General features: G+C 40.7%; 1 protein-coding gene and 1 pseudogene across 1 annotated transcript; one reads left to right on the plus strand and one right to left on the minus strand.

The window, feature by feature from the left end:
* Positions 1–747: 747 nt before the first annotated feature.
* LOC120533521 (zinc finger protein OZF-like) lies at positions 748–27,154 on the plus strand. The gene is made up of 3 exons (XM_039760446.1): positions 748–848; positions 13,185–13,643; positions 26,027–27,154. The coding sequence occupies exons 2-3, from the start codon at positions 13,220–13,222 to the stop codon at positions 26,908–26,910; spliced, it is 1,308 nt and encodes a 435-aa protein (XP_039616380.1). The 5' UTR covers positions 748–848; positions 13,185–13,219; the 3' UTR covers positions 26,911–27,154.
* On the minus strand, positions 2,800–7,512 carry LOC120534742 (annotated as a pseudogene).
* Positions 27,155–27,420: the final 266 nt, after the last annotated feature.

Below are 27,420 nucleotides of genomic sequence, written 5' to 3' on the forward strand. Positions count from 1 at the left end.
CACAGTTTGAAATTGACAACCATCATTTTATGCTCATGTCTTTAGTTGTGTTTGTTTTCCACAAACTAAGACTGCACCATATTGACAGACTGAATACTCTCAAATTACAGAATCTGATTGAGCTAGAGGGAGTGTAAGTCTTTAGGAGATCAGTGAGGCAGAGGGGAGCTTTAAACGTTAAGAGCAGTATATTGTATTGTATTCTGTAGTTAACAGGGAGCCAGTGAAGTTGAGAGAGAAGAGATGTAATATGTTCAGTGGATTTAGAAAAGCAGGTTATTATCCTGGCAGCAGAATTTTGAAGAAGTTGTAAGCAATGGATACGTTTTTGTGGGATGCCAGATAGAATAGCATTACAGTAATCTATACGTGAGGGGACTCGGGCATTAACTTGTACTGTGTTGCGTAAGAACAGGACAAAGTCTATAAATGCTTCAGTGATAGAAGAAAGCAGTCAGAGAAATGTTACTTATATGGGAGGAATTATTTAATGCCATTATTTGTGTATAAATAGATATAAATAATTGCATTTAATCGATTCGCCAAAATCTGTTGAGTGCAAACGATACTGTTTTTAAACGTTATTGTTTTTTCATCAGAAAATTCGATTTCCACGTCTACCTGTATTAATTTAAATGGCATTTTTGCCACTCGCAATATGGCGGACGCGCTGACGTATGGTATCGACAGTCCCTCACGTGATCCAGTGTCGGCCGCAGGGTGACGTCATCCAACGCGACAGCTACTGTAGCCACGCTGCTACTGTCTCGCTTTGTGAAACACTACGGACGCAAGAGTGTTGCTGACTGAACGAGTTCAGAAACAATCCCGTCGCCAAGAGGCAGGCAGTAAGTGCTCTGTATGTTGGGAATGCATTTTGTGGATGTGTGGGATCGCCGCGTGGCGCGTTCGTATTCGTTAGCCCCCTCCCGAACTTTCCTTGAGTGGATCCTGCTGTGGCCACCCGCGTGCTGTTTCTGTTCATTTGTATCTGCGGTTCACTTAACGTGGCTGAGTCCCAAATTTTAATTCGTTCCACCCAGTCACAACGCTGGCGCCTGTTCATTCATCTCCGTGTGCTTCTTTTGTCGATTCCTTCTCGAATCGCAGACATCAAGGAGACGGCCATTCATTCCACACGTACGGCGCTTTGATTTCTGTCTTTGTTTCTCTTTTGTCCCTCCGCGGTGTTCAGTTCAAAGACAGTCGCTGAGGTGGTGACCGGCCGGCCATTAAAAGAATAGCGAGGAGTCAGATTAGTAAAAGTGAAAAACGAACTGGAGTCCATAACCGCGGAGAAGAGTCTTGGAGAATACGAGCTGAGAACAACAGTATCTGTATTTACATACACGGCCTCAAACCTGCTTAACCCATGGCAGACAGCAGACATTTACATGCATTGCTTGAATAGACATTTAAATGTGTGTCTTTTTTCCCATTTAACCAGTATGACAAACTCCCATGTTTCAGTGCTAAATCCAATCCAGTAATGTCTGTTAGTGAGTATTAGAGAAGTTAATACATATTTGTGGTTTGTGTTACTGCCTAACAGTTCTGTCAGAATGAATTTGAATCTCAGCCTGTTTTTTAAGTCTCTATGCAGTTTCCATGTCTGCTCTTTTATTCTTATTTTCTCCATCTAATTTAAAGATGCTCAGGTTTAGTGGCCTGGCAAATCTAACTTGTCTTGGTGTGGTTGTGGACTTAGATACTTTATTAATCCCAAGGGGAAATTCACATACTTCAGCAGCAGCATACTGATAAAAACAATATTAAATTAGAGAGTGATAACAATGCAGGTATAACAGACAATAACTTTGATAATGTTAATGTTTACCCCACGGGTGGAATTAAAGAGTCACATAGTGTGGGGGAGGAACGATCTCCTCAGTCTGTCAGTGGAGCAGGACGGTGACAGCAGTCTGTCGCTGAAGCTGCTCTTCTGTCTGGAGATGATCCTGTTCAGTGGATGCAGTGGATTCTTCATGATTGACAGGAGTCTGCTCAGCGCCCGTCGCTCTGCCACAGATGTCAAACTGTCCAGCTCCGTGCCTACAATAGAGCCTGCCTTCCTCACCAGTTTGTCCAGGAGTGAGGCGTCCCTCTTCTTTACAATACAATACAATTTATTTTTGTATGACCCAAAATCACACAAGAAGTGCCGCAATGGGCTTTAACAGGCCCTGTCTCTTTACAGCCCCCAGCCTTGACTCTCTAAGAAGACAAGGAAAAACTCCCAAAACAAAAAACCTTACAGGGAAAAAATGGAAGAAACCTTGGGAAAGGCAGTTCAAAGAGAGACCCCTTTTTCAGGTAAGTTGGGCGTGCAGTGTCAAAAGAAGGGGGTCAATACTATACAATACACAGAACAGAACAAATCCTCAGTACAGTATATAAATAAAAAATTTAGAAGTACGGAGCAGAATTTAATAGTAGATTTGGATTTGTTTAGAGTCCTGGAGACCTCATCCATCAATCTGCCTCCCCCATTTGGCCATTCCACAGCTGAAACAGCACTGGGCCAGCCAATCTGATGAAAGGACCCCTCTTTCCCATGATTCCTGCATTCCTCCATCAGGGATGACTTTACCTTGGGCAGACAAAACAACTTGGCAAGTGGGCCATGGCACCAAGTGCCACATTTGAGTACCAAGAACAGAAACAGAATAGGTGAGGGTTAGTATTCAAATATAATTATCATGTTACTTATGTTTTAGTGCTAATGACTAACAACAGAGATGCAGTCTGTACAGTTAATCAGCAGCTCTAGTCAGGATATGCCAAACTGAAGTAGTGAGTCTTCAGCTGGGATTTAAAAGCTGAGACTGAAGGGGCATCTCTTATAGTAGCAGGCAGACCATTCCACAGTTTAGGGGCCCTGTAACTGAAAGCTCGACCTCCCACTGTTATTTTATTAATCCTTGGAATCCTAAGCAGACCGGCATCTTGAGATCTTAATGTGCGCTCAGGTTTGCAAGTCATGATAAGTTCAGACAAGTAAGCCGGACCTTGGCCATTTAATGCTTTATATGTTAAAAGGAGGATTTTGAAATCTGCCCTGAACTTAACTGGGAGCCAGTGTAAAGATTTAAGAACTGGGGTTATGTGTTCATATTTTCTTGTTCTTGTAATAATTCTTGCAGCGGCATTTTGGATTAACTGGAGGCTGTATAGAGAACAGTTTGAACAGCCAGTGAACACCCCATTGCAGTAGTCAATCCTACTAGAGATAAATGCATGAATTAATTTCTCACAATCCCGTTTATTTAGAAAGCGCCTTAATTTCCTAACATTTTTAAGATGGAAGAAACATAATTTGGACGACTTTGTAATATGTGCTTTAAATGACATGCTAGAATCAAAGATAACTCCTAGATTGCTGGCTGATTCAGTAAAATTAATTGGGATTCCAACTGAGTTAAATGATGACAGAATATTGCTGTGATCAGCGTCATTCCCTCCAACAATTAACATCTCTGTTTTATCTGTATTTAAAGACAAGTAGTTCTCATTCATCCACTCCTTTAATTCACTAACACAACTAATTAAAGAGAACATCAGAGAAACTTGATTTGATTTAAATGAAAGGTATAACTGGGTGTCATCTGCATACGAGTGAAAATTAACATTATGTTTCCTAATGAGAGATCCCAGTGGAAGCATGTAAAGTGAAAACAGTAAAGGTCCCAGTACTGAGCCCTGCGGGACACCATATTGAACTTCTGTGTATAATGATGGAGTACTGTCTGCACATTTCTGTACATATTGGAATCAATTAGATAAATAAGAACTAAACCAAGTGAGCACAGGGCCTGTAAGCCCAACAACATTTTCTAGACTGTGCAGTAAAATCGAATGGTCAATGGTGTCAAATGCTGCACTTAAGTCCAACAACATAATTACAGCGGAGTTCCCTTCATCAGAGGATATCAGAATGTCGTTTACAACCCGTGTTAGTGCCGTTTCTGTACTATGACCAGTACGGAAACCAGACTGGAATTTCTCAAATAAATTGTAATGCATAAGGTGTGACTGAAGCTGACTGGCAACTACTTTTTCTAGTATTTTAGAGAGAAATGGTAAATTTGAAATAGGCCTATAATTATTTAGTATGTGTGGGTCTACAGTGCATCCGGAAAGTATTCACAGCGCATCACTTTTTCCACATTTTGTTTTGTTACAGCCTTATTCCAAAATGGATTAAATTCATTTTTTTCCTCAGAATTCTACACACAACACCCCATAATGACAACGTGAAAAAGTTTACTTGAGGTTTTTGCAAATTTATTAAAAATAAAAAAACTGAGAAATCACATGTACATAAGTATTCACAGCCTTTGCTCAATACTTTGTCGATGCACCTTTGGCAGCAAGTGTTTTTGAATATGATGCCACAAGCTTGGCACACCTATCCTTGGCCAGTTTCGCCCATTCCTCTTTGCAGCACCTCTCAAGCTCAATCAGGTTGGATGGGAAGCGTCGGTGCACAGCCATTTTAAGATCTCTCCAGAGATGTTCAATTGGATTCAAGTCTGGGCTCTGGCTGGGCCACTCAAGGACATTCACAGAGTTATCCTGAAGACACTCCTTTGATATCTTAACTGTGCGCTTAGGGTCGTTGTCCTGCTGAAAGATGAACCGTTGCCCCAGTCTGAGGTCAAGAGCGCTCTGGAGCAGGTTTTCATCCAGGATGTCTCTGTACTTTCCTGCAGTCATCTTTCCCTTTATCCTGACTAGTCTCCCAGTTCCTGCTGCTGACAAACATCCCCACAGCCTGATGCTGCCAACACCCAGCTTCACTGTAGGGATGGTATTGGCCTGGTGATGAGCGGTGCCTGGTTTCTTCCAAATGTGATGCCTGGCATTCACACCGAAGAGTTCAATCTTTGTCTCATCAGACCTGAGAATTTTGTTTCTTATGGTTTGAGAGTCCTTCAGGTGCCTTTTGGCAAACTCCAGGTGGGCTGCTATGTGCCTTTTACTAAGGAGTGGCTTCTGTCTGGCCACTCTACCATACAGGCCTGATTGGTGGATTGCTGCAGAGATGGTTGTCCTTCTGGAAGGTTCTCCACTCTCCACAGAGGACCTCTGGTGCTCTGACAGAGTGACCATCGGGTTCTCGGTCACCTCCCTGACTAAGTCCCTTCTCCCCCGATTGATCAGTTTAGATGACCGGCCAGCTCTAGGAAGAGTCCTGGTGGTTTCGAACTTCTTCCACTTACGGATGATGGAGGCCACTTTGCTCATTGGGACCTTCAAAGCAGCAGAAATTTTTCTGTAACCTTCCCCAGATTTGTGCCTCGAGTCAATCCTGTCTCGGAGGTCTACTGACAATTCCTTTGACTTCATCCTTGGTTTGTGCTCTGACATGAACTGTGGGACCTTATAAAGACAGGTGTGTGCCTTTCCAAATTATGTCCAATCAACTGAATTTACCACAGGTGGATTCCAATTAAGCTGCAGAAACATCTCAAGGATGATCAGAGGAAACAGGATGCACCTGAGCTCAATTTTGAGCTTCTTGGCAAAGGCTGTGAATACTTACGTACATGTGCTTTCTCAATTTTTTTATTTTTAATAAATTTGCAAAAATCTCAAGTAAATTTTTTTCACGTTGTCATTATGGGGTGTTGTGTGTAGAATCCTGAGGAAAAACACGAATTTATTCCATTTTGGAATAAGGCCAGGCCGTAACATAACAAAATGTGAAAAAAGTGATGCGCTGTGAATACTTTCCGGATGCACTGTAGGTCTGACTGTCTAAGTAATGGTTTAATGACTTGACACTTTTAGTGCATCAGGTACTGTGCCATGCAATAATGAACTATTGATAATGTTTAGAATAGGTGCTGAATGCATGTGGTGTTATGGGTCCACAGCTCGTTGAGTAAAGGCCATTTTTAAATAAATAATTAATGTGCTCGCGGCTTAGTGAGGGGACGTTGGGCCATAGTGGGCCACGGGACGATCCGTAGGGTGTGGGCGTTTCTCACCTAGTGCACAGGTGAGGAACTGCCCACATTCATGATTGTCCCGTGGCTAATGCTGCAGCTGCTGTGGCCCTCGTCATTTTAAAAAAGAAGCGCGAGTCGGTTTTAAGGGAAGAAAGAAACGATCGGAGAGAGAAAGGAAAGAGAGGACGGAGGTTACAGAGAGCGTCTTGCCTGCTGCTTGGCCCAAACGGGATTAGCAGGTGAGACGCTAACAGAAGAGCACCGGATTTGTTTGATGGTTTTTAAGACTGCTTCCTAAAAGAAGATCTTCCTGATCATTTTAACCTCTGGTTTTAAAGGATTGTTTTTCTATTGATTTTAACCTCCTTGTTTTCATTTAATGGATTATTTATTTATTTATTGAAGAACTTGGAGTACTGCACTATTTATGAACACTGTTTTTGTTTTGTTGATTTTTAATAAAAGCACTGTTGCACTTTTTGCACCACCCCTTGCTCAAGTGTTTATTTGCCTCCACTGACTAGCTCACTCGGCAACATTATCGACGGTGTTGGGTTCAAGTGCTTCCAATAGCAATGGGAGTGTGGAGCCAGAACCCACATCGTCACAATGCAATGTGAGACAGGGTCTGCTAAGCTAGTATTTGGTTGGTTGTGTGATGCAGAGATCTGGGATCTTTTTAATTTTCTCATTAAAGAAGTTCATAAAGTCTGTACTGCTAATATCGGTTGGTATTTTGCACTGTTCATCTGAATTTCCATTTGTTAATTTAGCCACTGTTCTAAACAGTACCCTATGATTTTTATTATTGCTATCTATTATTGTAGAATAGTATTCTGAGCGAGCTTTAAAGAGGGCTTTTTTATATTTATTAACACTCTCTGTCCATGCAATTTGAAAGACATGTAGCTTTGTTGTTCTCCATCTGCACTCCAGTTTTCGACACTCTAATTTAAGAGCTCGAGTGTTTTCATTAAACCAGGGAGAGTTTCTATGTGCTTTGATCACTTTTGTTTTAAGGAGAGCCACTGTGTCCAGAGCATCTCTCAAGGTCACATTATAATGTGATGTTTGCCGATCCAAATTGTTTTCCACGTTTACATGTGATGTTAACTGATCTAAATGGTTTTCCGCAATTACACTCGACTAGTACTGTATCTACAAATTTTCAAGCAGAATTACAATCTAGATGTCGCACTGTCTTTGTTTTAATCTGGGAGTGTGTTGACAAGGGCAGGACTAAATCAAATGTAATTAAGTAGTGATCGGAAATAACTTCATTTAATGGAGTAATATTTAAATTTTGAATTTCAACTTTGTAAGTTATAATTAAATCTAATTTGTGGTTATGAATATGAGTTGGACCTTTGACAATCTGACAAAATCCTACTGAATTTAACAAATAAGTTAAACATTTGCTAAAATTGTCAGTTTCCATATCAATGTGTACATTAAAATCCCCCATCAGTACTACGTGATCATAATTTATAGCCAAATCAGATAGAAGGTTGCTAAATTCAGTCATGAACAATGAATTTGGCCGTGGTGGTCTGTAGACTAGCACTATAATTGTGTTGGAATCTGTTTTAATATTTAAAATGAATGCCTCAAAGGATGTAAAGTTGCCTTAATTTTTAGAAGTGATTTGCATTTTTTTTACAATGAATTATTCCAAGTCCTCCTCCTCGACCAGAATCTCTAGACTTATGAAGGAACGAGTATCCATCTGGTGATGCCTCAGCTTGGGGGACAGTGTCACAACAGTGATTTTGAGTAACAGCTTCAGGTTAGTAACAGGTGGGATAAACAGCAGCCTGTGATTTAAGATCACATGACTGTGGCCTCGATGGTGCTCAAATCAGTCAACCAGGCAGTTTTGCTGCCATATTTTGGGATAATACATAAGATCCCCATCCAGTTAGGAAGAAGACCATCTGTTTTGAAAAACCCAGGCCTTTCCCAAAAATCATCCCAATTGTTCACAAACGCTATGCTTTTATTTGCACACCAAATTTCTAGCCAGCAGTGAAGGGAATGCAATCTGCTGTAAATCACATCCCCTCTATATAATCTTGGTAAGGGGCCAGATACAACTAAATTCTGACATTTTCTTTTAGCTTTGGTGCATAGAGAGATGAAGTTCCTCTTTAATACCTCAGATTGCTGTAAATAAATATCATTAGTGCCGACATGCAGCAATAAGGTATATACTTCGTCGGCGACATGGTCTAATGCGGCCTCTATGCCAGAAATCTTGGCCCCTGTGAGGCATTTAACATTAACTCCTGGTTTAACACAGTTTGGAATTCTAACATTCCGCACTATGGAATCGCCAATTATGAGCATTTTCATATTCTCAGTTTCCACAGGTGTGCTGCGGAGTGCTGAGAATCTGTTCTGAGTCTGAATTGGCGACCTGGGTGCCGGGGGACTAAATTTTGGCTTCTTGGACCCCCGGCTTACTGTTATACAGTCGCCCTGTGGCTGAATTGGTGCTGCTGACTTCGGCCGCACACTGACTACAGTGGGACCTGGAGAGACTGAAGCCGAATCAGAAGTAGCTGAACAAACCGTGTCGATCCAATTTTTGGTTTGCCTAATTGCTATCAGATTCCTAACAAGGTCCTCCAATTTACGTATTTTCCTGACCAACTCTAAATTAACTAAACAGTTTTGGCAGGTGAAGCTGTCTACACTGTTGGCCGAAAAACCTGAACTGTGCATGTTGCAGGACATACAACATATAAACGTGCCCTCAATGGGCAGAGAGCAGGTAGAACTTACGTTTAGTGTTGATGTCATCTTCTTGTTTTTGTAGTAACTTTGGTGCTTCAGCGCTTTACACATTCAGCTGAATCACTAAGAGACTGTCTGCTTTAAGTTTTCACCACCCGCTGAGCGATCGACTTTAATTTCTCACTGTCGGTTATTTCTCCTGGTCAGCTACCAGCTTTACTTCAGTTGAACTTGCTCAGGTGTTTGCGAAGTGCTACGTGCCTGTGGGAGATGCCGCTGCTCTGTGCTTCCGCTCGCTGCTCCGTCTTTATGCTGCCTCCCCAGCACACCACGGCGTAGATGAGGGCACTCACCACAACTGTCTGATAGAACATCTGCAGCATCTTATTGCAGATGTTGAAAGACGCCAGCCTTCTAAGGAAGTATAGTCATCTCTGTCCTCTCTTGCACAGAGCATCAGTATTGGCAGTCCAGTCCAATTTATCATCCAGCTGCACTCCCAGGTATTTATAGGTCTGCACCCTCTGCACACAGTCTCCTCTGATGATCACGGGGTCCATGAGGGGCCTGGGCCTCCTAGAATCCACCACCAGCTCCTTGGTTTTGCTGGTGTTCAGTTGTACGTGGCTTGAGTCGCACCATTTAACAAAAGTCCTTGATTAAGTTCCTATACTCCTCCTCCTGCCCACTCCTGATGCAGTCCACGATAGCAGTGTCGTCAGCGAACTTTTGCACGTGGCCGGACTCCAAGTTGTATTGGAAGTCCGATGTATATAGGCTGAACAGGACCGCAGAAAGTACAGTCCCCTGCGGCGCTCCTGTGTTGCTAAGCACAATGTCAGACCTACAGTTCCCTAGATGCACATACTGAGGTTTGCCTGTAAGATAGTCCACGATCCATATAGCTGGCTCCTGCCCTGTAATGGTTTTCTTTTTGTACCCCAGTAACTTCTAGTTGTGTTTGCTTTGCACTGGACCATGGTGGTGAGGTGGAAGTTTAGGTCCATTTGGCTACTTATATATGTGACTTTATCATACAGACCCAACCAGGCTGTGTGGGTCACCCCATGTGCCACTCTTAGGTGAACACCACTATCAGGACTGGCATCCATCTTCTGGCCAAGACCCACTTTTATTTAATTAGAATATTCATGAAGGCCAATAATGAGACGCTTTTTACTCTGGCCCCCCCTTTTAGGGTTACCCATAGCAAACTGGTCCGTCAGGGTGGAGCTTTAACACTAGAATTACCAGAGCCTACAAAAAAAAACTCGTAAATCCGTCCCACCTTAACTCGCTTCTTAAAACTGTTCTCACCTCTCCGCCAGCGTCTTTTGTTAATCTAAATGTGCTGATAAAAGAAAAGCTGCAAGTAGCTGGCTATTCCATCCCCCCACCAACTTAGAACATGCACAAACTTCTCTCAGCTCATGCCTTGATTGATTTTCTGGGAGTGAAGTGGAGTTTTAGAGTGGAAATAATAGATCGTTGTTTGGAACACACGCATTTCATGTCTGTTCCGTTTCTACAGTAATCTGTGTAAACACATTGTTTAAACAGAAACGTTTTTTATATTCTAGTAGTAGATGACAAAATGTAGGCATAAACTATATAATGTATGAAGCCTGAAGTCCAAAATTCAAAGAAATATTTTCACAGATGGTACAAATCTAACACAACAATTGTGCTTTTATTCAAAAATATAACTGCAGAAACAAAAAGCCGCCTTAACATGCGACATTGACACTTGTTTATTATGACTACCTCCGTGGCGCAATAGAATAAGCTGCCGACTGGGAATCAAAAGGTTGTGTGTTCGATCCTCCACCATTCCATTTTGAGAAGTAAACTGCTCCTCCTCTTACTATTTTAGAATAAAAACATACATTTGATTTCAGTCTGTAACAGCCGATGTAATTTATGATACTTGTAAAGGTTTTTTTTTTTTTTTGTCAGTTTTATTATCTCGGCCGCATTCACGAGCCCAAACACACCCCACCCCCGCATCTGACACTGCTGTTTTCACATAGACGTGCTATAACAGAGGTAAACTCAGCTCCCTTCTACATCAGAGCAATGAATGCACATACCATTACTTGCATACTAAAGTGTCAGCAGGCACTTTTTGTGGCATTAAAAAACACATTTTTGAGCATGCCCTCTGCACACTACTTGTGACTTTAGGCTTTAGGAAGTAAGTAAATAAATAAAGGTAAATCGTGTCATCAAATGATTTCTTCAAAACGTCACATATATTTGTCTCTTTCTTTTTTTAAAATGTGCGTTGATCACTGCCAGCATGTTGTAACACACAGCATCTGGCCACCTGCATGTTCTTGCGTGCACTGAATAAGAGACAAATATACAATCTGACTGAGAGAATCAGACTGAAAAAAAGCAAACATTTAGAAATGCCATACATTTACAGCTGATCGGACGCTGTTCGTTTTCAAATAATATTGCATTTGTGTGATGATGTTTTCACATATATGGTCTCTTTCTTTCAGGTGTGTAATAGAAACCACAGCATAGAGAGAAATGTTTGTGTGTTAGAACCCTTTTGGGGGTGGGGTGGGGGGTGGGGTCGGTAGTATGCATCGTGGTACACTGCAGAGCTATAGCGCATCTTTATGTGAAAACAGCCGTGTCAGATGGGGTTGTATGGATTGATTCTGAACGCGACTGAGAGAATGAAAAGTGAATTAAAAAAAAAATAAAGCTAACCTTTACAAGGATCATAAATTACACCTGCTGTTACAGACTAAAATCAAATGTATGCTTTTATTCTAAAATAGTAAGAATAAGAGCAGTTTACTTCTCAAAACGGAGTGGTACAGGTTCAAACTCACGACCTTTTGATTCCCAGTCAGCAGCTTATTCTATTGCACCACAGAGGCAGTCATAATAAATGGGTGTCAATGTCGCATGTTAAGGCGGCTTTTTTTTCTGCAGTTATATTTTTGAATAAAGGCGCAATTGTTATGTTAGATTTGTAACTTCTGTGAAAATATTTCTTTGATATTTGGACTTCAGGCTTCATACATTATATAGTGTATGCCTACATTTTGTCATCTACTACTAGAATATAAAAAACGTTTCTATTTTAACAATGTGTTTACACAGATTACCGTAGAAACGGAACAGAAATGAAATGCATATGTTCCAAATAACGATCTATTATTTCCACTCTAAAACTCCACTTCACTCCCAGAAAATCAATCAAGGCATGAGCTGGGAGAAGTTTGTGCACGTTCTAATTCGGTGGGGGGCGCTGGTAATTCTAGTGTTAAGAAAGACTGAGGCACACAAGGCCTCCACCATGCCAATCTCACAATACTTGGAGGTGCTGCTGTTTAATAGGAGTTTATTACTGTGTTAATTACTAAAATATTTTGTACTTTATTGAGTGTACTTAAACAAGATGACGCTGATAAATTTGAAACTTGTTTCAAAGTTGTTGAAAATGACAGTTGTTTTGAAGGACATTTTTGTCCTGGATCATGTCAGGTTTGCTAAGCACAGTCGCTGATCTCATCACCTAACCATGTTAATTTAAACAATTGTCACATTTAGGGATTGTGTACCGACCATTCAGCAGAGTCGTGCTCGGCCCTGTTTCTAACAGCCAATAGCATGCTGCTGATGACGCCTGTGGTGTACAAAGAGTTAACAGCTGTCGCTCTTCAGCAGCGATCTTCACCCTTTATTTTATTTTTTTTTTCCCTTTTATTTTGCTGTTTGAAAAATGAAACAACAGAAAGAAGAGCATCTCTTATTTTTGTTAGTTTAAAAACATGCAGTTTCTTACTCCTCTTCACTTAACTCTTGCCTTCTACTTCAGGGAAACATTCACTGGTTGTCTGCTCTCCTGCACACACAGTCTGCCCCTAAGACTAAAAACAAAATCAAACCTGTTTTAAATTTATCTTAGCAAGTCCCAGGCTACTAGAAGTCAGACATTGAGTGTCTCACATTAGGCGACCATCTTTACAGGGACACACTGCCAACTTCCTCCATCTCGCTAAGATTATCTAAATGAAGGCTGTGATTTAAATAATGGTTTTGGATTTTGCAAGCTTGGGGCAGTTTCACATTAGACACATTGACCAGCGATTTTAAGTTCCTCCTTCATATGCCCCTGTTCTTTAACATAATCCTGAGGCCTAACTTGTATAAACCTACCTTGACATTAACTGATAACACAATTCTGAGACCCAAACAGTATTGAATGTTCAATCAGACTAGTGAATACTGTTGATACACAACTGTGCAAGATGGCCTTCTTCTTCTTCTTCTAGCCTGTTGGACCCTCCTTTCATTCCTAAACACATTTTACACCTAATATGACAAGAAAAGTGATGAGTTACTGTCTGATTGCTATGAACTGTCTAACTTGACATCAGCTTTAACTAACAGGATGTTATAAAAATCAAATGTCTTTAGATCTGAATGATGCAGTTTTAATGGAATTGATTCCTGTTTTTTTTCCCACAGAGAGATAAAACTCTGCCATTTACTGTAACATTTAAATGGATGTAAAAGAAGAACCGTGTGAGGCTGACCTGAATATCATGGAGGAGAGGACCGTAAATGTTAAGGAGGACTGTGAGTGGGAGAGTGCCCACCCCAAACAGCAGAGTCTGGACATTAAGGAAGAGGACTGTGAACTGGGGTCAGTAAATATTAAAGAGGAGAATGAAGAGGAGTGTGTCAGCACTGTGGTGGCCAGCTATAGGAGTATGGAGAGTGTCAAGGAAGATGACCATCATTATGGAGATCAAGATGGAGCAGTGACCGGGTTAGTCTCTTCTCATTGCAGACACTCTTCATTTCCGGAGTCTTCTATCAATATAAAATATGAATCATTACAGTCTGACAGAAAGACGACTAAAAAAATGTCATCTCCTAGAACAGAGGAAGGTCAGCCACCACCTAAGACGTCATCTAAAACAAGTAAGTGAAAAATAACAATCGGTGTACATTTTAGGGTCAGAGTTATAGGCCTAAAAGTGCTGTCTTGTGCTTTTTTTTTAATGAAACTTGGACAAACGTTCAAACTATATTAAACACAGTGATTTCACTACATTTTACAGGGTTTAGGAGTCTGCACTTGTTCAGTTATTGTTTGTAACATTATGCAAACACTCGAAGGCTGTCTTTGGTAAAAAGAAAGTTTGTGAACCCTTTGGAATTCCTTTTATTTCTGCAATAATTTGTCCTAATTCTTTGGTCTGATCTTCAATTAAGTTCCTAAAACAGACAAACACAGTCGTTTTAAACTAATAACAAACAATGAGACCCTTGTCATTCCTGAATACATTATTTAAACATGGGAACAGTCCAGTTTGTGACCCCCGTCTTTAGAAACTTTCTGATCCTCCTTTAGCTGCAATGACTTTCACCAAACTTTTCCTGCAACTGCTACTCAGGGTTCAATTTCTTGTCTATTCATAATTTTGAAAGTTTTCAGTTCCTTGCTGTCTCAGGGATTCCTTCGATGATCAGCTGACTTCAGGTAAAGCCAATGAATCCTAAGCTCTTCATTCTGATTGGCCAGTCCAGAACACCAGCTTTCTTCTGTTTAAGCTTTTCTCTTGTTGACTTCTTCTTTTGTTTCAGTTGATTGTCTTTTTTATTCCCTAACTTCAAGCTTTCACTATCCTAACATCTCCTATCAGATTTCTTCAGTGCTACATTGATGATGGCATCCTGTCCTGGTCCTGCAGAAGCAAAAAAAGCTCTAAACTGTGATTCTACCATGAGGTGATAGTGGTGTGCAGTGATCTTTTACCTCCAAACCACTGTGAAATGGGGACACACACATGGTGACATGGAGATTCAGGCATTCACACACCAGACCAGGGATGACATTTATAAAACTTTGCATGGAATTGAGCATGAATATATACACACACAAAAAAAAAAAACAGGAAAATGTGTACGTCCAGAAAAAAATATAACATTTATAAACCAGATGTATGCACATTACTATAAAATTTACTTTTTGTAAATCATAGTCACTTTTTAAATATGTATATTTGAACACTCCTTTAACTGCCACCCTGAAAACATTCACATATGGAGCCTGTTAATCTGTCACCTCTATATGCAATGATGATGCTGCAGAAATTAATGGACTGGTAGATCAGCATCTTCCTCCTCACTACTTGCATTCAAGAATATCTGACTTTGCTCTTCATCTGAGAGTGAAAGATCATACTTGTAGTTACAGTTCCTCTCCTCTGTGCTCTGGGGTTCAGGAAAGGTGTAGGGCAAAACTGTCTGCGACGGAAGCCACTGTCACCTGGCACATGTAATGCCATGATTGTTGTTATAATGAATAGGTCAGGTCATATGAAACACTGAGAGTTCAGCAGGTTACTTCACCAACACATATTTCACCATGTAAAGCAACATCACGTCTGTCAAAGCTACTTTGTCTCAAAATAGATGACTCATGGTTTGAGTGAGGCCATGGAGACATGACATTTGTCAGCCACATCTTGGATGACTTGTGTATTAATGGAATGTCACTGGTTACGGTTATCAAAAGCAGCTTTAATCTTCCTAGGTGCTCTTTTTGCAAAATTAGTGCAGTAAAGTGTTCCAGTTCTATTAGGAGAGCTGGACAAAGCTGCAGATTGACTTTTTGTATTGGCAAAAACATGTCATGTGTTATGTGTGTACACCCACACTGTACAAAAATGAGATGTAGTGCATCAGCAGTCAGTTAATGGCTTCCAGCACAGCGGACATAATGGAGTGAAGCTTGGCTGAGATACTGTTGAGGTGTCGGCTACTTCCCTGAGAAGAGACATCAACTAGCAGATTTAAAGTGATTACAAAGTAGAATTTCTTCAGTGCAAATACATATCATTGGCTCTCTTTAAGGGAACTAAAATACAGTTTGTACATCATAGCTCTAATTTTTGAGGTGTCATGTTTGTCATATCAACGCAAGTTATAATAACAGCTTGGTGAATCGAATTATTCTTGCGAGTCGTCATGTAGCTGCTTTGGCTGCCTTTTCCTCCATGATCAAGGTTGTCATCATTTCCCAGTTTCTCTGAAATGTTGTGTATGTATAGGTCAGAGTTACTGTAAATATGTTTGTTCCCCTGTCAAGTTTCTTTTGTAAATCTTAACATTTGTATGGGAGGTTGCATATACACGTTTCAAGTCCAGTTTTATGTGTATGCAAGCTTTATAAATGAGGCCTTAGGACCTTCACTAGCCTATCTGTAGATAGGTCTCAACCCAGGCAGCCTGACTCCAAACTCAACAGGAGGCTTCAGCATGCACAGGCCCAAAATGGATTGTTGGTTTAAATAGTTATAATAAAGCACTCATCAAATATCAGTAAACAACTGAAGGACCACCTCCCTGTTATCAAATATACATGCTGTGGGTGGTCCTTAAGGAGTGATATTGGTGTAACCTCACCTCTTAGGGTCTCACCCACAAAATGTGAAGATATTTGGGTAATTAATAAACAACACAATATAAAGAACTTGAAATTACATAATCAGAATGAAAAGGCAAGTAATATTTGAAAAATATTTGAAAGCATTAAATCAGCTAAGATGTTCTTTTAAATACCTATATTTGCTCTCCCAGCTTTATTTTTTCACCCTGTGTCTCAATTTCCCAGCCTTATTCTCCTCTCGCTTTATCTGCTCTTGACAATCTTTAAGAGTTATCTTGATGTGAATTTGGGACAGCTTAGCTGTTAGTTAAACTAAAAAGCTTGATGGTCTGATGAATGGTCTCCTCTTGTCTGTTATATTTGTTCTTGATCTGTATGTTCATGAGCAGATTCTTATCGAGAAGAGATGGCTTTGCAAGAACCCACATTCCTTTCCTTTAATTTCTCTGATTGCCTCTAAGCCACATCTCCAGTCTCCTCTCATTGGTTGAACACCTGACTAGACAGGACTGTAAAGGTTTAATGGTGTGTTCCGCATTGACAGTCCAGTTGTTTGTGTGTTATGAGTTCGGGTTGATTGTGTTTGTCTGTGATTGTTGTGCAGTTGAAGATCAGATCAGATTCTCAGGAGGAATTTGGGAAAAAAATTCAGAAAATTTCAAAAGGTACACAAACTATTGCATACATCTGTAAAGCAATTTAAATTCTATTGAAGATTTTGAGCAACACGTTCTCACAGCTGCTTAATCCAACCGAGTGTCCATCTCTGTGCATCTTTAGCTAACAGTCTTGTGTTTGGCCTGTTTGTGTTGTAATTTGTACAAGAGCACGGGGACACAGTTGGCAACCAGTTTTGGGCAAATTTTGCACAAACATTAAGATGTTCTTTACACAGAGAGCTTTGCCTGGCTGAATGGCCTGTTATCGTCCAAATTGTTCTAATAGAGCTACTGTCACCTGAGAGAAAATTAAAGACTTGTTGTTACCTTAGCTCTTCACTTTATGTTTTGCTTCATCTCCCTTTCTCTTATAACAGGCCTTTTTGTACTTTACTTTAGTATTGTTTTACTTTTAATTTCTCTGGCTTTGACTTGTCTATCATTTAATGATAAATGTTCAGGTTGCTCAGCTAGTGCTGTATTTCAGCTGATGGAAAGAGAAAGACATTGAAAGGTGGAGTTTACATTTTCATAGGACTTTTTTACATACACACTTGAGAAGTCTTGGTGTGTTAGAATGTTATTTATTTATTGTCATGAGCATCAAGTTGTGTTTAGTAAAGATTTACTCCATAATAATCATGTGATTATTATGACATCATATTGGTAATTGTGTTAAGTTTGGCTTGGGCATTTCTGGTGTATTTGAAATTGCAGAAGAAGTCGTGTGCTTGTGCTTTTTCAAACAGATTGTTTTCTTTCTGATTTCTTTGTTTAAGAATAATGTGCTTTCTTGCTTTCTTTCAGTTTGACTTTCAGTTCTCCCTTTGGCTCATAAGTTTGGTACCCCCTGATTATTTTCTTCTCCGTTAGTATCTTTGCCGTTTTACTATTTACAGTATTTCTTATATATATATATTTCTCTTCTGGGTAATCCTGCTTCCACTGCAAAACCAGTCCCGCCAACACGCAGCTGTCACGGCATTTCTCGATTCCTATTCGTCTACTTCCAAACCCTTCCCCAAGCTGCCAGCAGCTCCTCTTCAAATCCGGTCCCGCCCCCACGCAGCCGACATGGCATTTCTCGACAAGCTACTGAAGTATGCTTACAAAATAAAGCAAACTTTGCATTAGGCAAAAATTTACCCTTCCAGGTTGATTCCATGCTCAGAACCATCAACCCCTTTGCTAACTCATACAAACGCATGCATGAAATGGATTTGCATCTGTCCCAAGGCAACTCCTGTAAACAGATTTCCACGGTCAATATTAATTCCGATCATATGGTTTACCTACTTTTACTCCCTTATGGAGACATTGGCTGGCACAAAAGATTTAAAACATGTTCCTGATAAAAGAACTGCCAAGCGAATAAGGTTTACTCAATGCCAATTTTACGCGTACAGATTAGCAATGAGGAATACATTTAATATTTTGCACTCCAGCAGCAAACTATTCCAACAGTTCTTCGTAGTTGCGTATGTTAAAACAGAGGGCGCTCGTCTCAACTATCTCAGATTACATCAACAAGATCTGCGCGTGGAACAATACAAAGGACTATCAGATGCACTGCAAGCAAACGCTGAAAATAAAAACGTACGTGTAGGCAAAATGATCATATTACCATCCACATTTGCAGGAAGTCTAAGATACATGCAACAAAACTTTCAGGATGCCATGGCCATAGTATGTAAATTCGGAAAGCCTCATTTATTTATCACTTTCACATATAATTCTGCTTGGCCGGAAATTCTACATGTACTGTCGGATACTCAAAGACCAGAGCACAGACCTGATATTATACTACAAGCTGTGGGAATTACTTAGAGACATTCTACAACAACATCTTTTTGGGGTTGTTATTGATTATATTTACATAGTCGAATTTCAGATGCGCGGCATTCCTCTTTCCCACATGCTGTTTACTCTTCACAATAATTCTAACAACCAGTCTTCAGCCACGGTCAGTTGTACGTGGCTTTTTCTAGGGTTAGATCTTTCGACTCATTATCTGTCGTCTCCACCAAAACACCTATTTACAACTGTGTCTTTCATGAAGTATTTATTTCTTCTTGATTTCTGAATTCCTTTCTCATCGTTTTCCATTCCTATTCTTACACCGCCGTATGCTACGGGCGTCGGCTAGTACACATTATTATCTACGAGGTATAGAGTCTGAATTGATCACGTCAAGAACTCCGGTGTAAAGGCCACTGTAAAGAGCTCTGGACAGGAGCTTGTTGGTGTTTGTCATGATGACAGCCCTAGTAGTCTTTAGAGGATAGCAGTAGTAAGGGAAACTGTCAAGTTGAAGAATGAAGCCTTTCATGTAATTTTAGCAGGAACATCAACAGACGCCTGAAATTTATTAATAAAAATTCACAGAATGCGTAATTTAATAAGACTTCTTTTGCATACATGAACTCGTATTAAATTTAATACACAGTAAAACGCAACACATTTAATTTCATTTAGCATAGTGCACGTCCGTTAATATTATAATGGGCTGTATAAGTGAGACCGGTGTGTGATAAAGCTGACCAGTCCTGGTTTCACCTGCCACTCCTCATCCAGAGCAGACACTAATACGAGTCATGGCTCTGATCCCGGGTTTCTTCATCCTATATTTTTTCTCCTAGATTACTGGTGCTCCTGTGGGTCAGTGCATTAATACTTCACTTTGTTCATTCTTCTGTATTGCTTTAGTGATTTAAATGAGCTATTTTTGTATACATTTTGCATTTAGGAGGCCACATGATGCTCAATTGAATAATGGCTGTGGTGTAAGAGTACTCCATGACTCTATCCTGCAATTACTGTTTTTACAAATTAATCTCAAAAATGTGTCATCAAAGCATCAACATACCATTTGTGGTTTTTGGTGTGACATATTAATTGTTCACATCGGAAGACGCACCCTGGTTCTTTGCATTCAAGGCCAGTGAAGAAAGCCCAGAGGAGTTTGATTGTGGCTGCCATGGTGGCTGATAACTCTGGAGCAGTTTCCACTGTTAATCATCTAACAGCCTTTATATTGGAGCAAAATGGAGTCCTAAGTGTGATCTTGAATGCATCAGAAGAGAGGAGGTTATCTGACCTTCATAGTGACATTGTGGAAATTAGAAACGAAAAGCAGAAACTCCTGCATGACACAGAGAATACTTTCCTTTTATGCTGAGACCTAATATCCCCATAAGAAACTTTACAAAAAATAAGATGGATCAAAGAGAGGCTTATCAGAATTATTGGAGTTCCATATAATAAGAGTGTGAAAATGTTTGGCTTTATGAAGAAATAATGGCTTTTTTGGTTTTCAACCATTTCTAATCTTAGGCCGGGCACATAGAATACATACCAGGTAAAGTGACACGTCTACATCCAGTTTTGACTGAGTTACTATTCTGAAAGATGCACACACAAATTCAAATGTAACTTTTGAAGGATGGAAGGTCTACTTTTATTCCCAATTACTCAATCAACACCACACCAATCCCACAAGACCTCATCTCTGGTGATCAGAAAGGCTCCACAAATTGATCTTTCTGCTTTCCTGATTTGTCTGACAAGATGGATAGATAGATAGATAGATACTTTATTAATCCCAAGGGGAAATTCACATAATCCAGCAGCAGTATACTGATACAAAGAAACAATATTAAATTAAATAGTAATAAAATAAAAATTAAAATAAAATTAATGTTCGCATTTACTCCCCCGGGTGGAATTGAAGAGTCACATAGTGTGGGGGAGGAACGATCTCCTCAGTCTGTCAGTGGAGCAGGACAGTGACAAAAGTCTGTCACTGAAGCTACTCCTCTGCCTGGAGATGACACTGTTAAGTGGATGCAGTGGATTATTCATGATTGACAGGAGTTTGCTTAGTGCCCGTCGCTCTGCCACAGATGTTAAACTGTCCAACTTTAATCCTACAATGGAGCCTGCCTTCTTAACAAGTTTGTCCAGGCGTGAGGCGTCTTTCATCTTTATGCTGCCACCCCAGCACACCACCGCGTAGAAGAGGGCACTCGCCACAACCGTCTGGTAGAACATCTGCAGCATCTTACTGCAGATGTTGAAGGATGCCAACCTTCTCAGAAAGTATAGTCTGCTCTGAGCTTTCTTACATAGAGCATCAGTATTGGCAGTCCAGTCCAATTTGTCATCCAGCTGCACTCCCAGATATTTATAGGTCTGCACCCTCTGCACACAGTCACCTCTGATGATCACAGGGTCCATGAGGGGCCTGGGCCTCCTAAAATCCACCACCAGCTCCTTGGTCTTGCTGGTGTTAAGGTGTAAGTGGTTTGAGTCGCACCATTTAACAAAGTCTTTGATTAACTTTCTGTACTCCTCCTCCTGCCCACTCCTGATGCAGCCCACAATAGCAGTGTCATCAGCGAACTTTTGCACGTGGCAGGACTCGAGTCATATTGGAAGTCTGATGTATATAGATTGAACAGGACCGGAGAAAGTACAGTCCCCTCGGTGCCCTGTATTGCTGCACACAATGTCAGACCTGCAGTTCCCAAGACGCACATATTGAGGTCTGTCTGTAAGATAGTCCACAATCCATGCCACAAGGTGTGAATCTACTCCCATCTCAGTCAGCTTATCCCTAAGGAGCAGAGGTTGGATGGTGTTGAAGGCGCTAGAGAAGTCCAAAACATAATTCTTACAGCACCACTGCCTCTGTCCAGGTGGGAGAGGGATCGTGTAGCATATAGATGATGGCATCCTCCGCTCCCACCTTCTCCTGGTATGCGAACTGCAGAGGGTCGAGGGCGTGGCGGACCTGTGGCCTCAGGTGGTGAAGCAGCAGCCGCTCCATGGTCTTCATCAGATGTGACGTCAGAGCAACAGGCCGGAAGTCATTCAGCTCACTAGGACGTGATACCTTTGGGACAGGAGTGATACAAGATGTTTTCCAAAGCCTGGGACTCTCCCTGTTCCAGGCTCAGGTTGAAGATGCGCTGTAGAGGACTCCCCAGTTCCAACGCACAGGCCTTCAGCAATCGTGGCGATACACCATCTGGACCGCTGCTTTGCTGGCACAAAGTCTTTTCAGCTCTCTGCTCACCTGGGCTGCTGTAATTGTGGGTGGGGATGTCTCACCTATGCTGGTATCAGCAGAAGGATGGTTGGAGGATGCAGTACTCGAGGTGAGAGTGGGTTACTGTGATCAAACCTATTAAAGAAGTTGTTCATTTGGTTTGCTCTCCACGCCTGTCTCGATGGCGGCACCCGCTTCGAGCTGCAGCCAGTGATAATCTTCATCCCATCCCACACTTCCTTCATACTGTTGTTCTGCAACTTCTGCTCCAGCTTTCTCCTGTACTGCTCTTTCGCCCTGAGCTGGACTCGGAGTTCCTTCTGCACGCACTTCAGCTCATGCTTATCACCACCTTTAAAAGCCCTTTTCTTCTGGTTCAAAAGGCCCTTGATGTCACTTGTAATCCATGGCTTGTTGTTAGCATAGCAGCATACTGTTCTTACTGGAACTACAATGTCCATACAGAAGTTGATGTAATCAGTTGTGCATTCAACAGCCTCTTCAATGTTCTCACTATGTGATCTCAGCAATATATCCCAGTCTGTAGTTCCAAAGCAGTCTCTCAGAGCCTGCTCTGCCTCAGGGACCACTTCCTGAATGAGCGTGTGGTTGTAGGTAGCGCCCTCACTCTTGGTTTGTATTGAGGCTGAAGCAGAACCAGGTTATGATCTGCTTTCCCAAGCGCAGGCAGTGGGGTGGCGCTGTACGCTGTACGTTTGCATATAGTAGGTCAATAGTCCTGTTTCCCCGAGTGTTACAATCCACATACTGGGAGAAGGCAGGTAATGTTTTATCCAGCGTTACATGGTTAAAGTCTCCAGCGATTAGCACAAGTGCCTCAGGGTGCTGCGTTTGTAACTTAGCAACTGCGGAATGGATGATGTCATTCGCCATCTCCGCGTTCGCTTGAGGGGATGTAAACAATAACAGCAATCACGTGTCCAAACTCTCTGGGCAAGTAATAGGGCGCAGACTTACGGCCAACAGTTCGATGTCCCTGCAGCAAGTGGAGATTTTAACGCTTACATGTCCTGAGTTGCACCACTTTGTATTGACATAGAGAGCGAGTCCTCCTCCTTTCTTCTTTCCACAGGTACTTGCGTCTCTGTCCGCTCTAACTGTGCTAAACCCGGGTAGCTCCACGTTAGCATCTGGGATGATAGAGCGTTAGCCACGTTTCACTAAAACACAGCAAGCTGCATTCTCTGTAGGTTCTGACATTTTTCACCAGCACAGCCAGTTCGTCGATCTTATTTGGTAGTGAGTTTACATTTCCCAGGATCACAGAAGGCACCGACGGTTTATAACGCCATTTTCTCTCAAGTTGTCTCAATTTAATCTTATTTTTATCTTTGCCGCTCGGCTGCCCGATATCGTCTTCTTACCTCGTCAGGTAAATAAGGAACCACACCGGCATAAGCATTTCTTCTCAGTGCTTTAAGCTGACTACTTGAATAGGCGATTCTCGGAGTGTAACAATCCATGTCAAATAGTAAAAATGTGTAAAAGTGTCCAGGGAGCAATTCCACATAAAAAAAGTGGTAGAAGTGATCAATGAAATAGAGAAAAATAGAGATAAAAAGATAAAGTCATATACGGAGCTGCTGGAAAGGCTGCCACTCGGATGCGGCGCCGGAAATGATTGAAAAAAAAAAACAAAGCTTTAGACTTCCTTCACTGGTGTGCAGCAGCATTTCACTGACCCGCAGCAGGCGCTCAATGCCTTTGACTCCTTCATGTCACTGGTGTTTGGCCGCTTTTACTGTTTTATGCATGATTTACCAGTACTGCTTAGAGATTTTCCTGAATATTAATTCATAATTACTACTTTCTTTTTTCCATGTGTGTATTTCGTGTGTGTACATACACATGTGATTAGAGAGTCTTTGTGGGTTGTGAGGAGTCAGGACACAAGCCTTTCATGCTCCACTTACTCTCAACCAACACTTGTTTAATATTTGCTTGCATGTCATATTTATCTTCAGATGTATTTTTTTCATATTTTCACCTCATTGACTCTTGTATTGTGAATGTTGGGGTCAGGATGGGATTGTTTACTGAGTTCTCTCCATGTTTGCCCACTCATAAGCAGAACCTGTTGATTTTTTCCTGTGTTTTTATTTGAGAGACCTCGGTTTAGTTTTTTTCATATACGGTTTGGGGTGGGATTCTGGAGTTACTGTCTACATTATACATGATTGCTGGTAGGGCTACTGGGTTAACTCATTTGGCACCTTGTAATGTATTTCATTTACAGTTCTCCTTTATTGCTGTTCTTTGTTTTCCTCTCTCCTGTCTAATCTCAGTGTCTTCTCTTGTACTTGCAAGCACTCAAGTGTTGCTGATTTATTATTTTTGAGCTAGGCTTATACAGCCTATTTTCAAGATTTGTTTCTTTTTGGTTTAAATACATTCATCGAGCTGTCTCCACGTGTTAGTGTGTGGCAGTGTCCTTCTCAGTCACTAGTAAATAACATGGAACTTTGGGCCAAGTTCACTATGCTGTGCCGCTGAAGGTTCTTGATTCTGGAGGTGTTTCAGAGGCAGGGTTTGTTTTGTGTTGATGGAGATTTGTTAAAGAAAACTCACCTGTGTTGCAGTCTATGTCCCACATCCATAGAATAACACATTATATTCATCCTGTCCTTTCATTGTCTGAATTGAAAATAATCATCGGTATGGGTGCAAATGCATGTATTAACTCCCTGCTCTATGAATCACCTTCCCTGATTAATCAGCATTTTCCTCCCTCTTTACAGGTGCTTGCCATATTTATTATGAATCTAAACTCGATTGATGTATTTGTATTTTTGTCCTCGTTGTCTGACCACTACTGCATTACATTTCAGCTATTCCTCCCCTCGTCAGCATTTTCTTGCGGATTTCATTAAACAAACCTCTGCTAAACTTGAGGAATTTATAACACTGAAAGACTCTGAGATCCATCTTGTGTTTGACTGGCTGTTAAAGAGTATATTCAAGGCCTGACCATTGCTAATACCTCCAAATATTCTCACTCGGCATACAGTAATATTGAAAATCTTGAGAAGCGTCGGAATAATCTTTTAAATCCACCCGTGTTTTTCTGATCCAGTCCACAAGCCCAATATGGCGCTAATCAGAGAGAAGGTAAATTACCATCTTGTGCAGAGTTGAGAGTTCATTTCATGTGCACTCGTTGTTATCTCTCTCTGGTGCTAAACTGAACGAGATGTGAGCTCTTAGACTGCACAGATGAGATTTTTTATCATCCATGTCTCCGGTCGAGCAAAAATATAGTGACAGACATATAGATAATATCACTAAGTACTGCTTGGAAATTAATAAAGTTTATTTAATTTTTTCTTATACTTTCCCCTCTGCTGAACTCCCATCTTTGGAGTGATTCATGTGTTTTTTAATTTTATTAATTTTCCAAAACTCTCACAAAATGATGCTGCTTTTCTAGAGGCCCCTGTTTTAGCTGAAGGAAGTAAATCCATTAAATGCATTTTTAAATCAATTTGCAACAAAAAAAGCCCCTGACGTAGGTGGTATGAAGACAGAAGTATATTTTGCATTTTAGCCACAAGTGTCCAGTTTGCTGTTCCAGGGCAGGTGTCACGTGGGTCTCTGGGATTTTTCAATGACCTGCGTGTTTTATTCATTTAAATTTTACTGTGTTCTCATTGTATATTAAAATATTTTGGCTTTACTATTCTCTGCCTCTTTTTAAAATCAAACTAAAAAAATATTATGGAGTTGGGTAGATTTGGACTAATTGTTTCCAAATATTAAGACACATTCTGTTTAATAAAAGTTCATTTCATATATTTGACATGACACTCTCCAATGTAATGATGGGTGATAATTATTACTTTCTACCTGCAATAATTAACAATATATAATGTTATAATATTTTAAGAATATGATGAGAAAATGATTATTCCGTTCTATAATGTAGTTAAAAAATCAACAGTAGTCTTGTTGATTGTTCCTATCACGTGATATTTTTAGTTTACTATTTTTACTACTTGGCTCATTTTGTGCTCATGTGGTGAGTTGTTGAAATACCAAAAAAAAATGAACAAGTTGAGTCTCTATTCACTTCAAAGTTTGTTCATAAATTAAACCAGTATTTATTTAGTGTTGTAAGTTAATGTCAGTATGAAAGCGGATGATTTAAAACTTTTTAATTTTTTATCCTTCAAACATTATACAGGAATCAAACTTCACTGCTGTACTGAATGTGGCAAACAGTTTTCAAGGAGAAGCAGTCTTCAGAGCCACCAAAGAATTCACACAGGAGAAAAGTCGTATGCCTGTTCTGAATGTGGTAAACAGTTTTCCGATAGAAGCAGTTTTCAGCGCCACAAAATAATTCACACAGGGAAGAAGCCATATTGCTGCTCTGAATGTGGAAAACAATTCTCTTACAGTAGTTATTTTCAGATTCACATTAAAACTCACTTAGGAGAGAAGTCGTATTGCTGCTCTGAATGTGGCAAAAAGTTTTCACAGAGAAGCTATCTTAAGATCCACCAAAGAATTCATTCAGGAGAGAAGCCATATTGCTGTTGTGAATGTGGCAAAAAGTTTTCAATAAGAGTCCAACTTCAAAGGCACCAAAGACTTCACACAGGAGAGAAGCCATATGACTGTTCTGAATGTGGTAAACAGTTTTCACAGAGAAACCATCTTCAGAGCCACCAAAGAATCCACACAGGAGAGAAACCGTATTGCTGTTCTGAATGTGGTAAACACTTTTCACGGAGAAGCAGTCTTCAGAGCCACCAAAGAATTCACACAGGGGAGAAACCATATTGCTGCTCTGAATGTGGAAAACAATTCTCTTACAGTAGTAATTTTCAGATACACATTAAAACTCACTTAGGAGAGAAGCCGTATTGCTGCTCTGTATGTGACAAAGAGTTTTCACAGAAAAGATATCTTAAGTGCCACCAAAGAATTCACTCAGGAGAGAAGCCATATTGCTGCTCTGAATGTGGAAATACGTTTTCACTGAGCAGCTATCTTCAGAAACATCAAAGACTTCATAGAAGAGAGAAAAAAAATGACAAACTCCCTCACCTTGTCCACAGATGAACACAGTACAATAGTAAGCAGCTGAAGAAAGAATTCAAAAAGTTTGATGAAAACAAAAAAGATATAATTGAGGAAACTACAAGTAAAGTGGTAAATACCCTGCCCCCCTCCAACAGCCTCATGTGGAAACAGAACTTTCTCATGCATGGCTTATGAGGGGCGAACTAAGACCAAAAGATGTACGTCTCATCATAGGTGCACAAAACAGTGACTTGGACACAAAGTGGTTCAGATCAAAAATAGAGGAAAATAAATAAAAATAACCCATAATTGTCACTTCTGCCACAAAGAATTAAAAACAGTCACACATCTTATTGCTGGGTGCAAGGTACTGATTGCTGAAGGATTATACACTGCACAACACCACAAAGTGGCCAGCCTCATTCACTGGACACTTAGCAAGAAGTACAACTTACCAGCAACAGAAAGACACTGGGACCACAACTTGGGCCGCATAATGGAAAATGAGGAGGTGCAGGTCACTTGTAGCACAGCAATACTGACTGAAAA

Source organism: Polypterus senegalus, chromosome 8 (genome assembly GCF_016835505.1).
Source record: "Polypterus senegalus isolate Bchr_013 chromosome 8, ASM1683550v1, whole genome shotgun sequence".
Lineage (NCBI taxonomy): Eukaryota > Metazoa > Chordata > Cladistia > Polypteriformes > Polypteridae > Polypterus > Polypterus senegalus.

What these genes read in the sequence shown, in the direction of transcription:
- LOC120533521 (XM_039760446.1), top strand. Translation starts at nt 13,220, where the DNA reads ATGGATGTAAAAGAAGAACCGTGTGAGGCTGACCTGAATATCATGGAG. An exon ending in TAAGACGTCATCTAAAACAA is followed by an intron (nt 13,644 to 26,026) that starts GTAAGTGAAAAA and finishes AACATTATACAG; the next exon opens with GAATCAAACTTCACTGCTGT.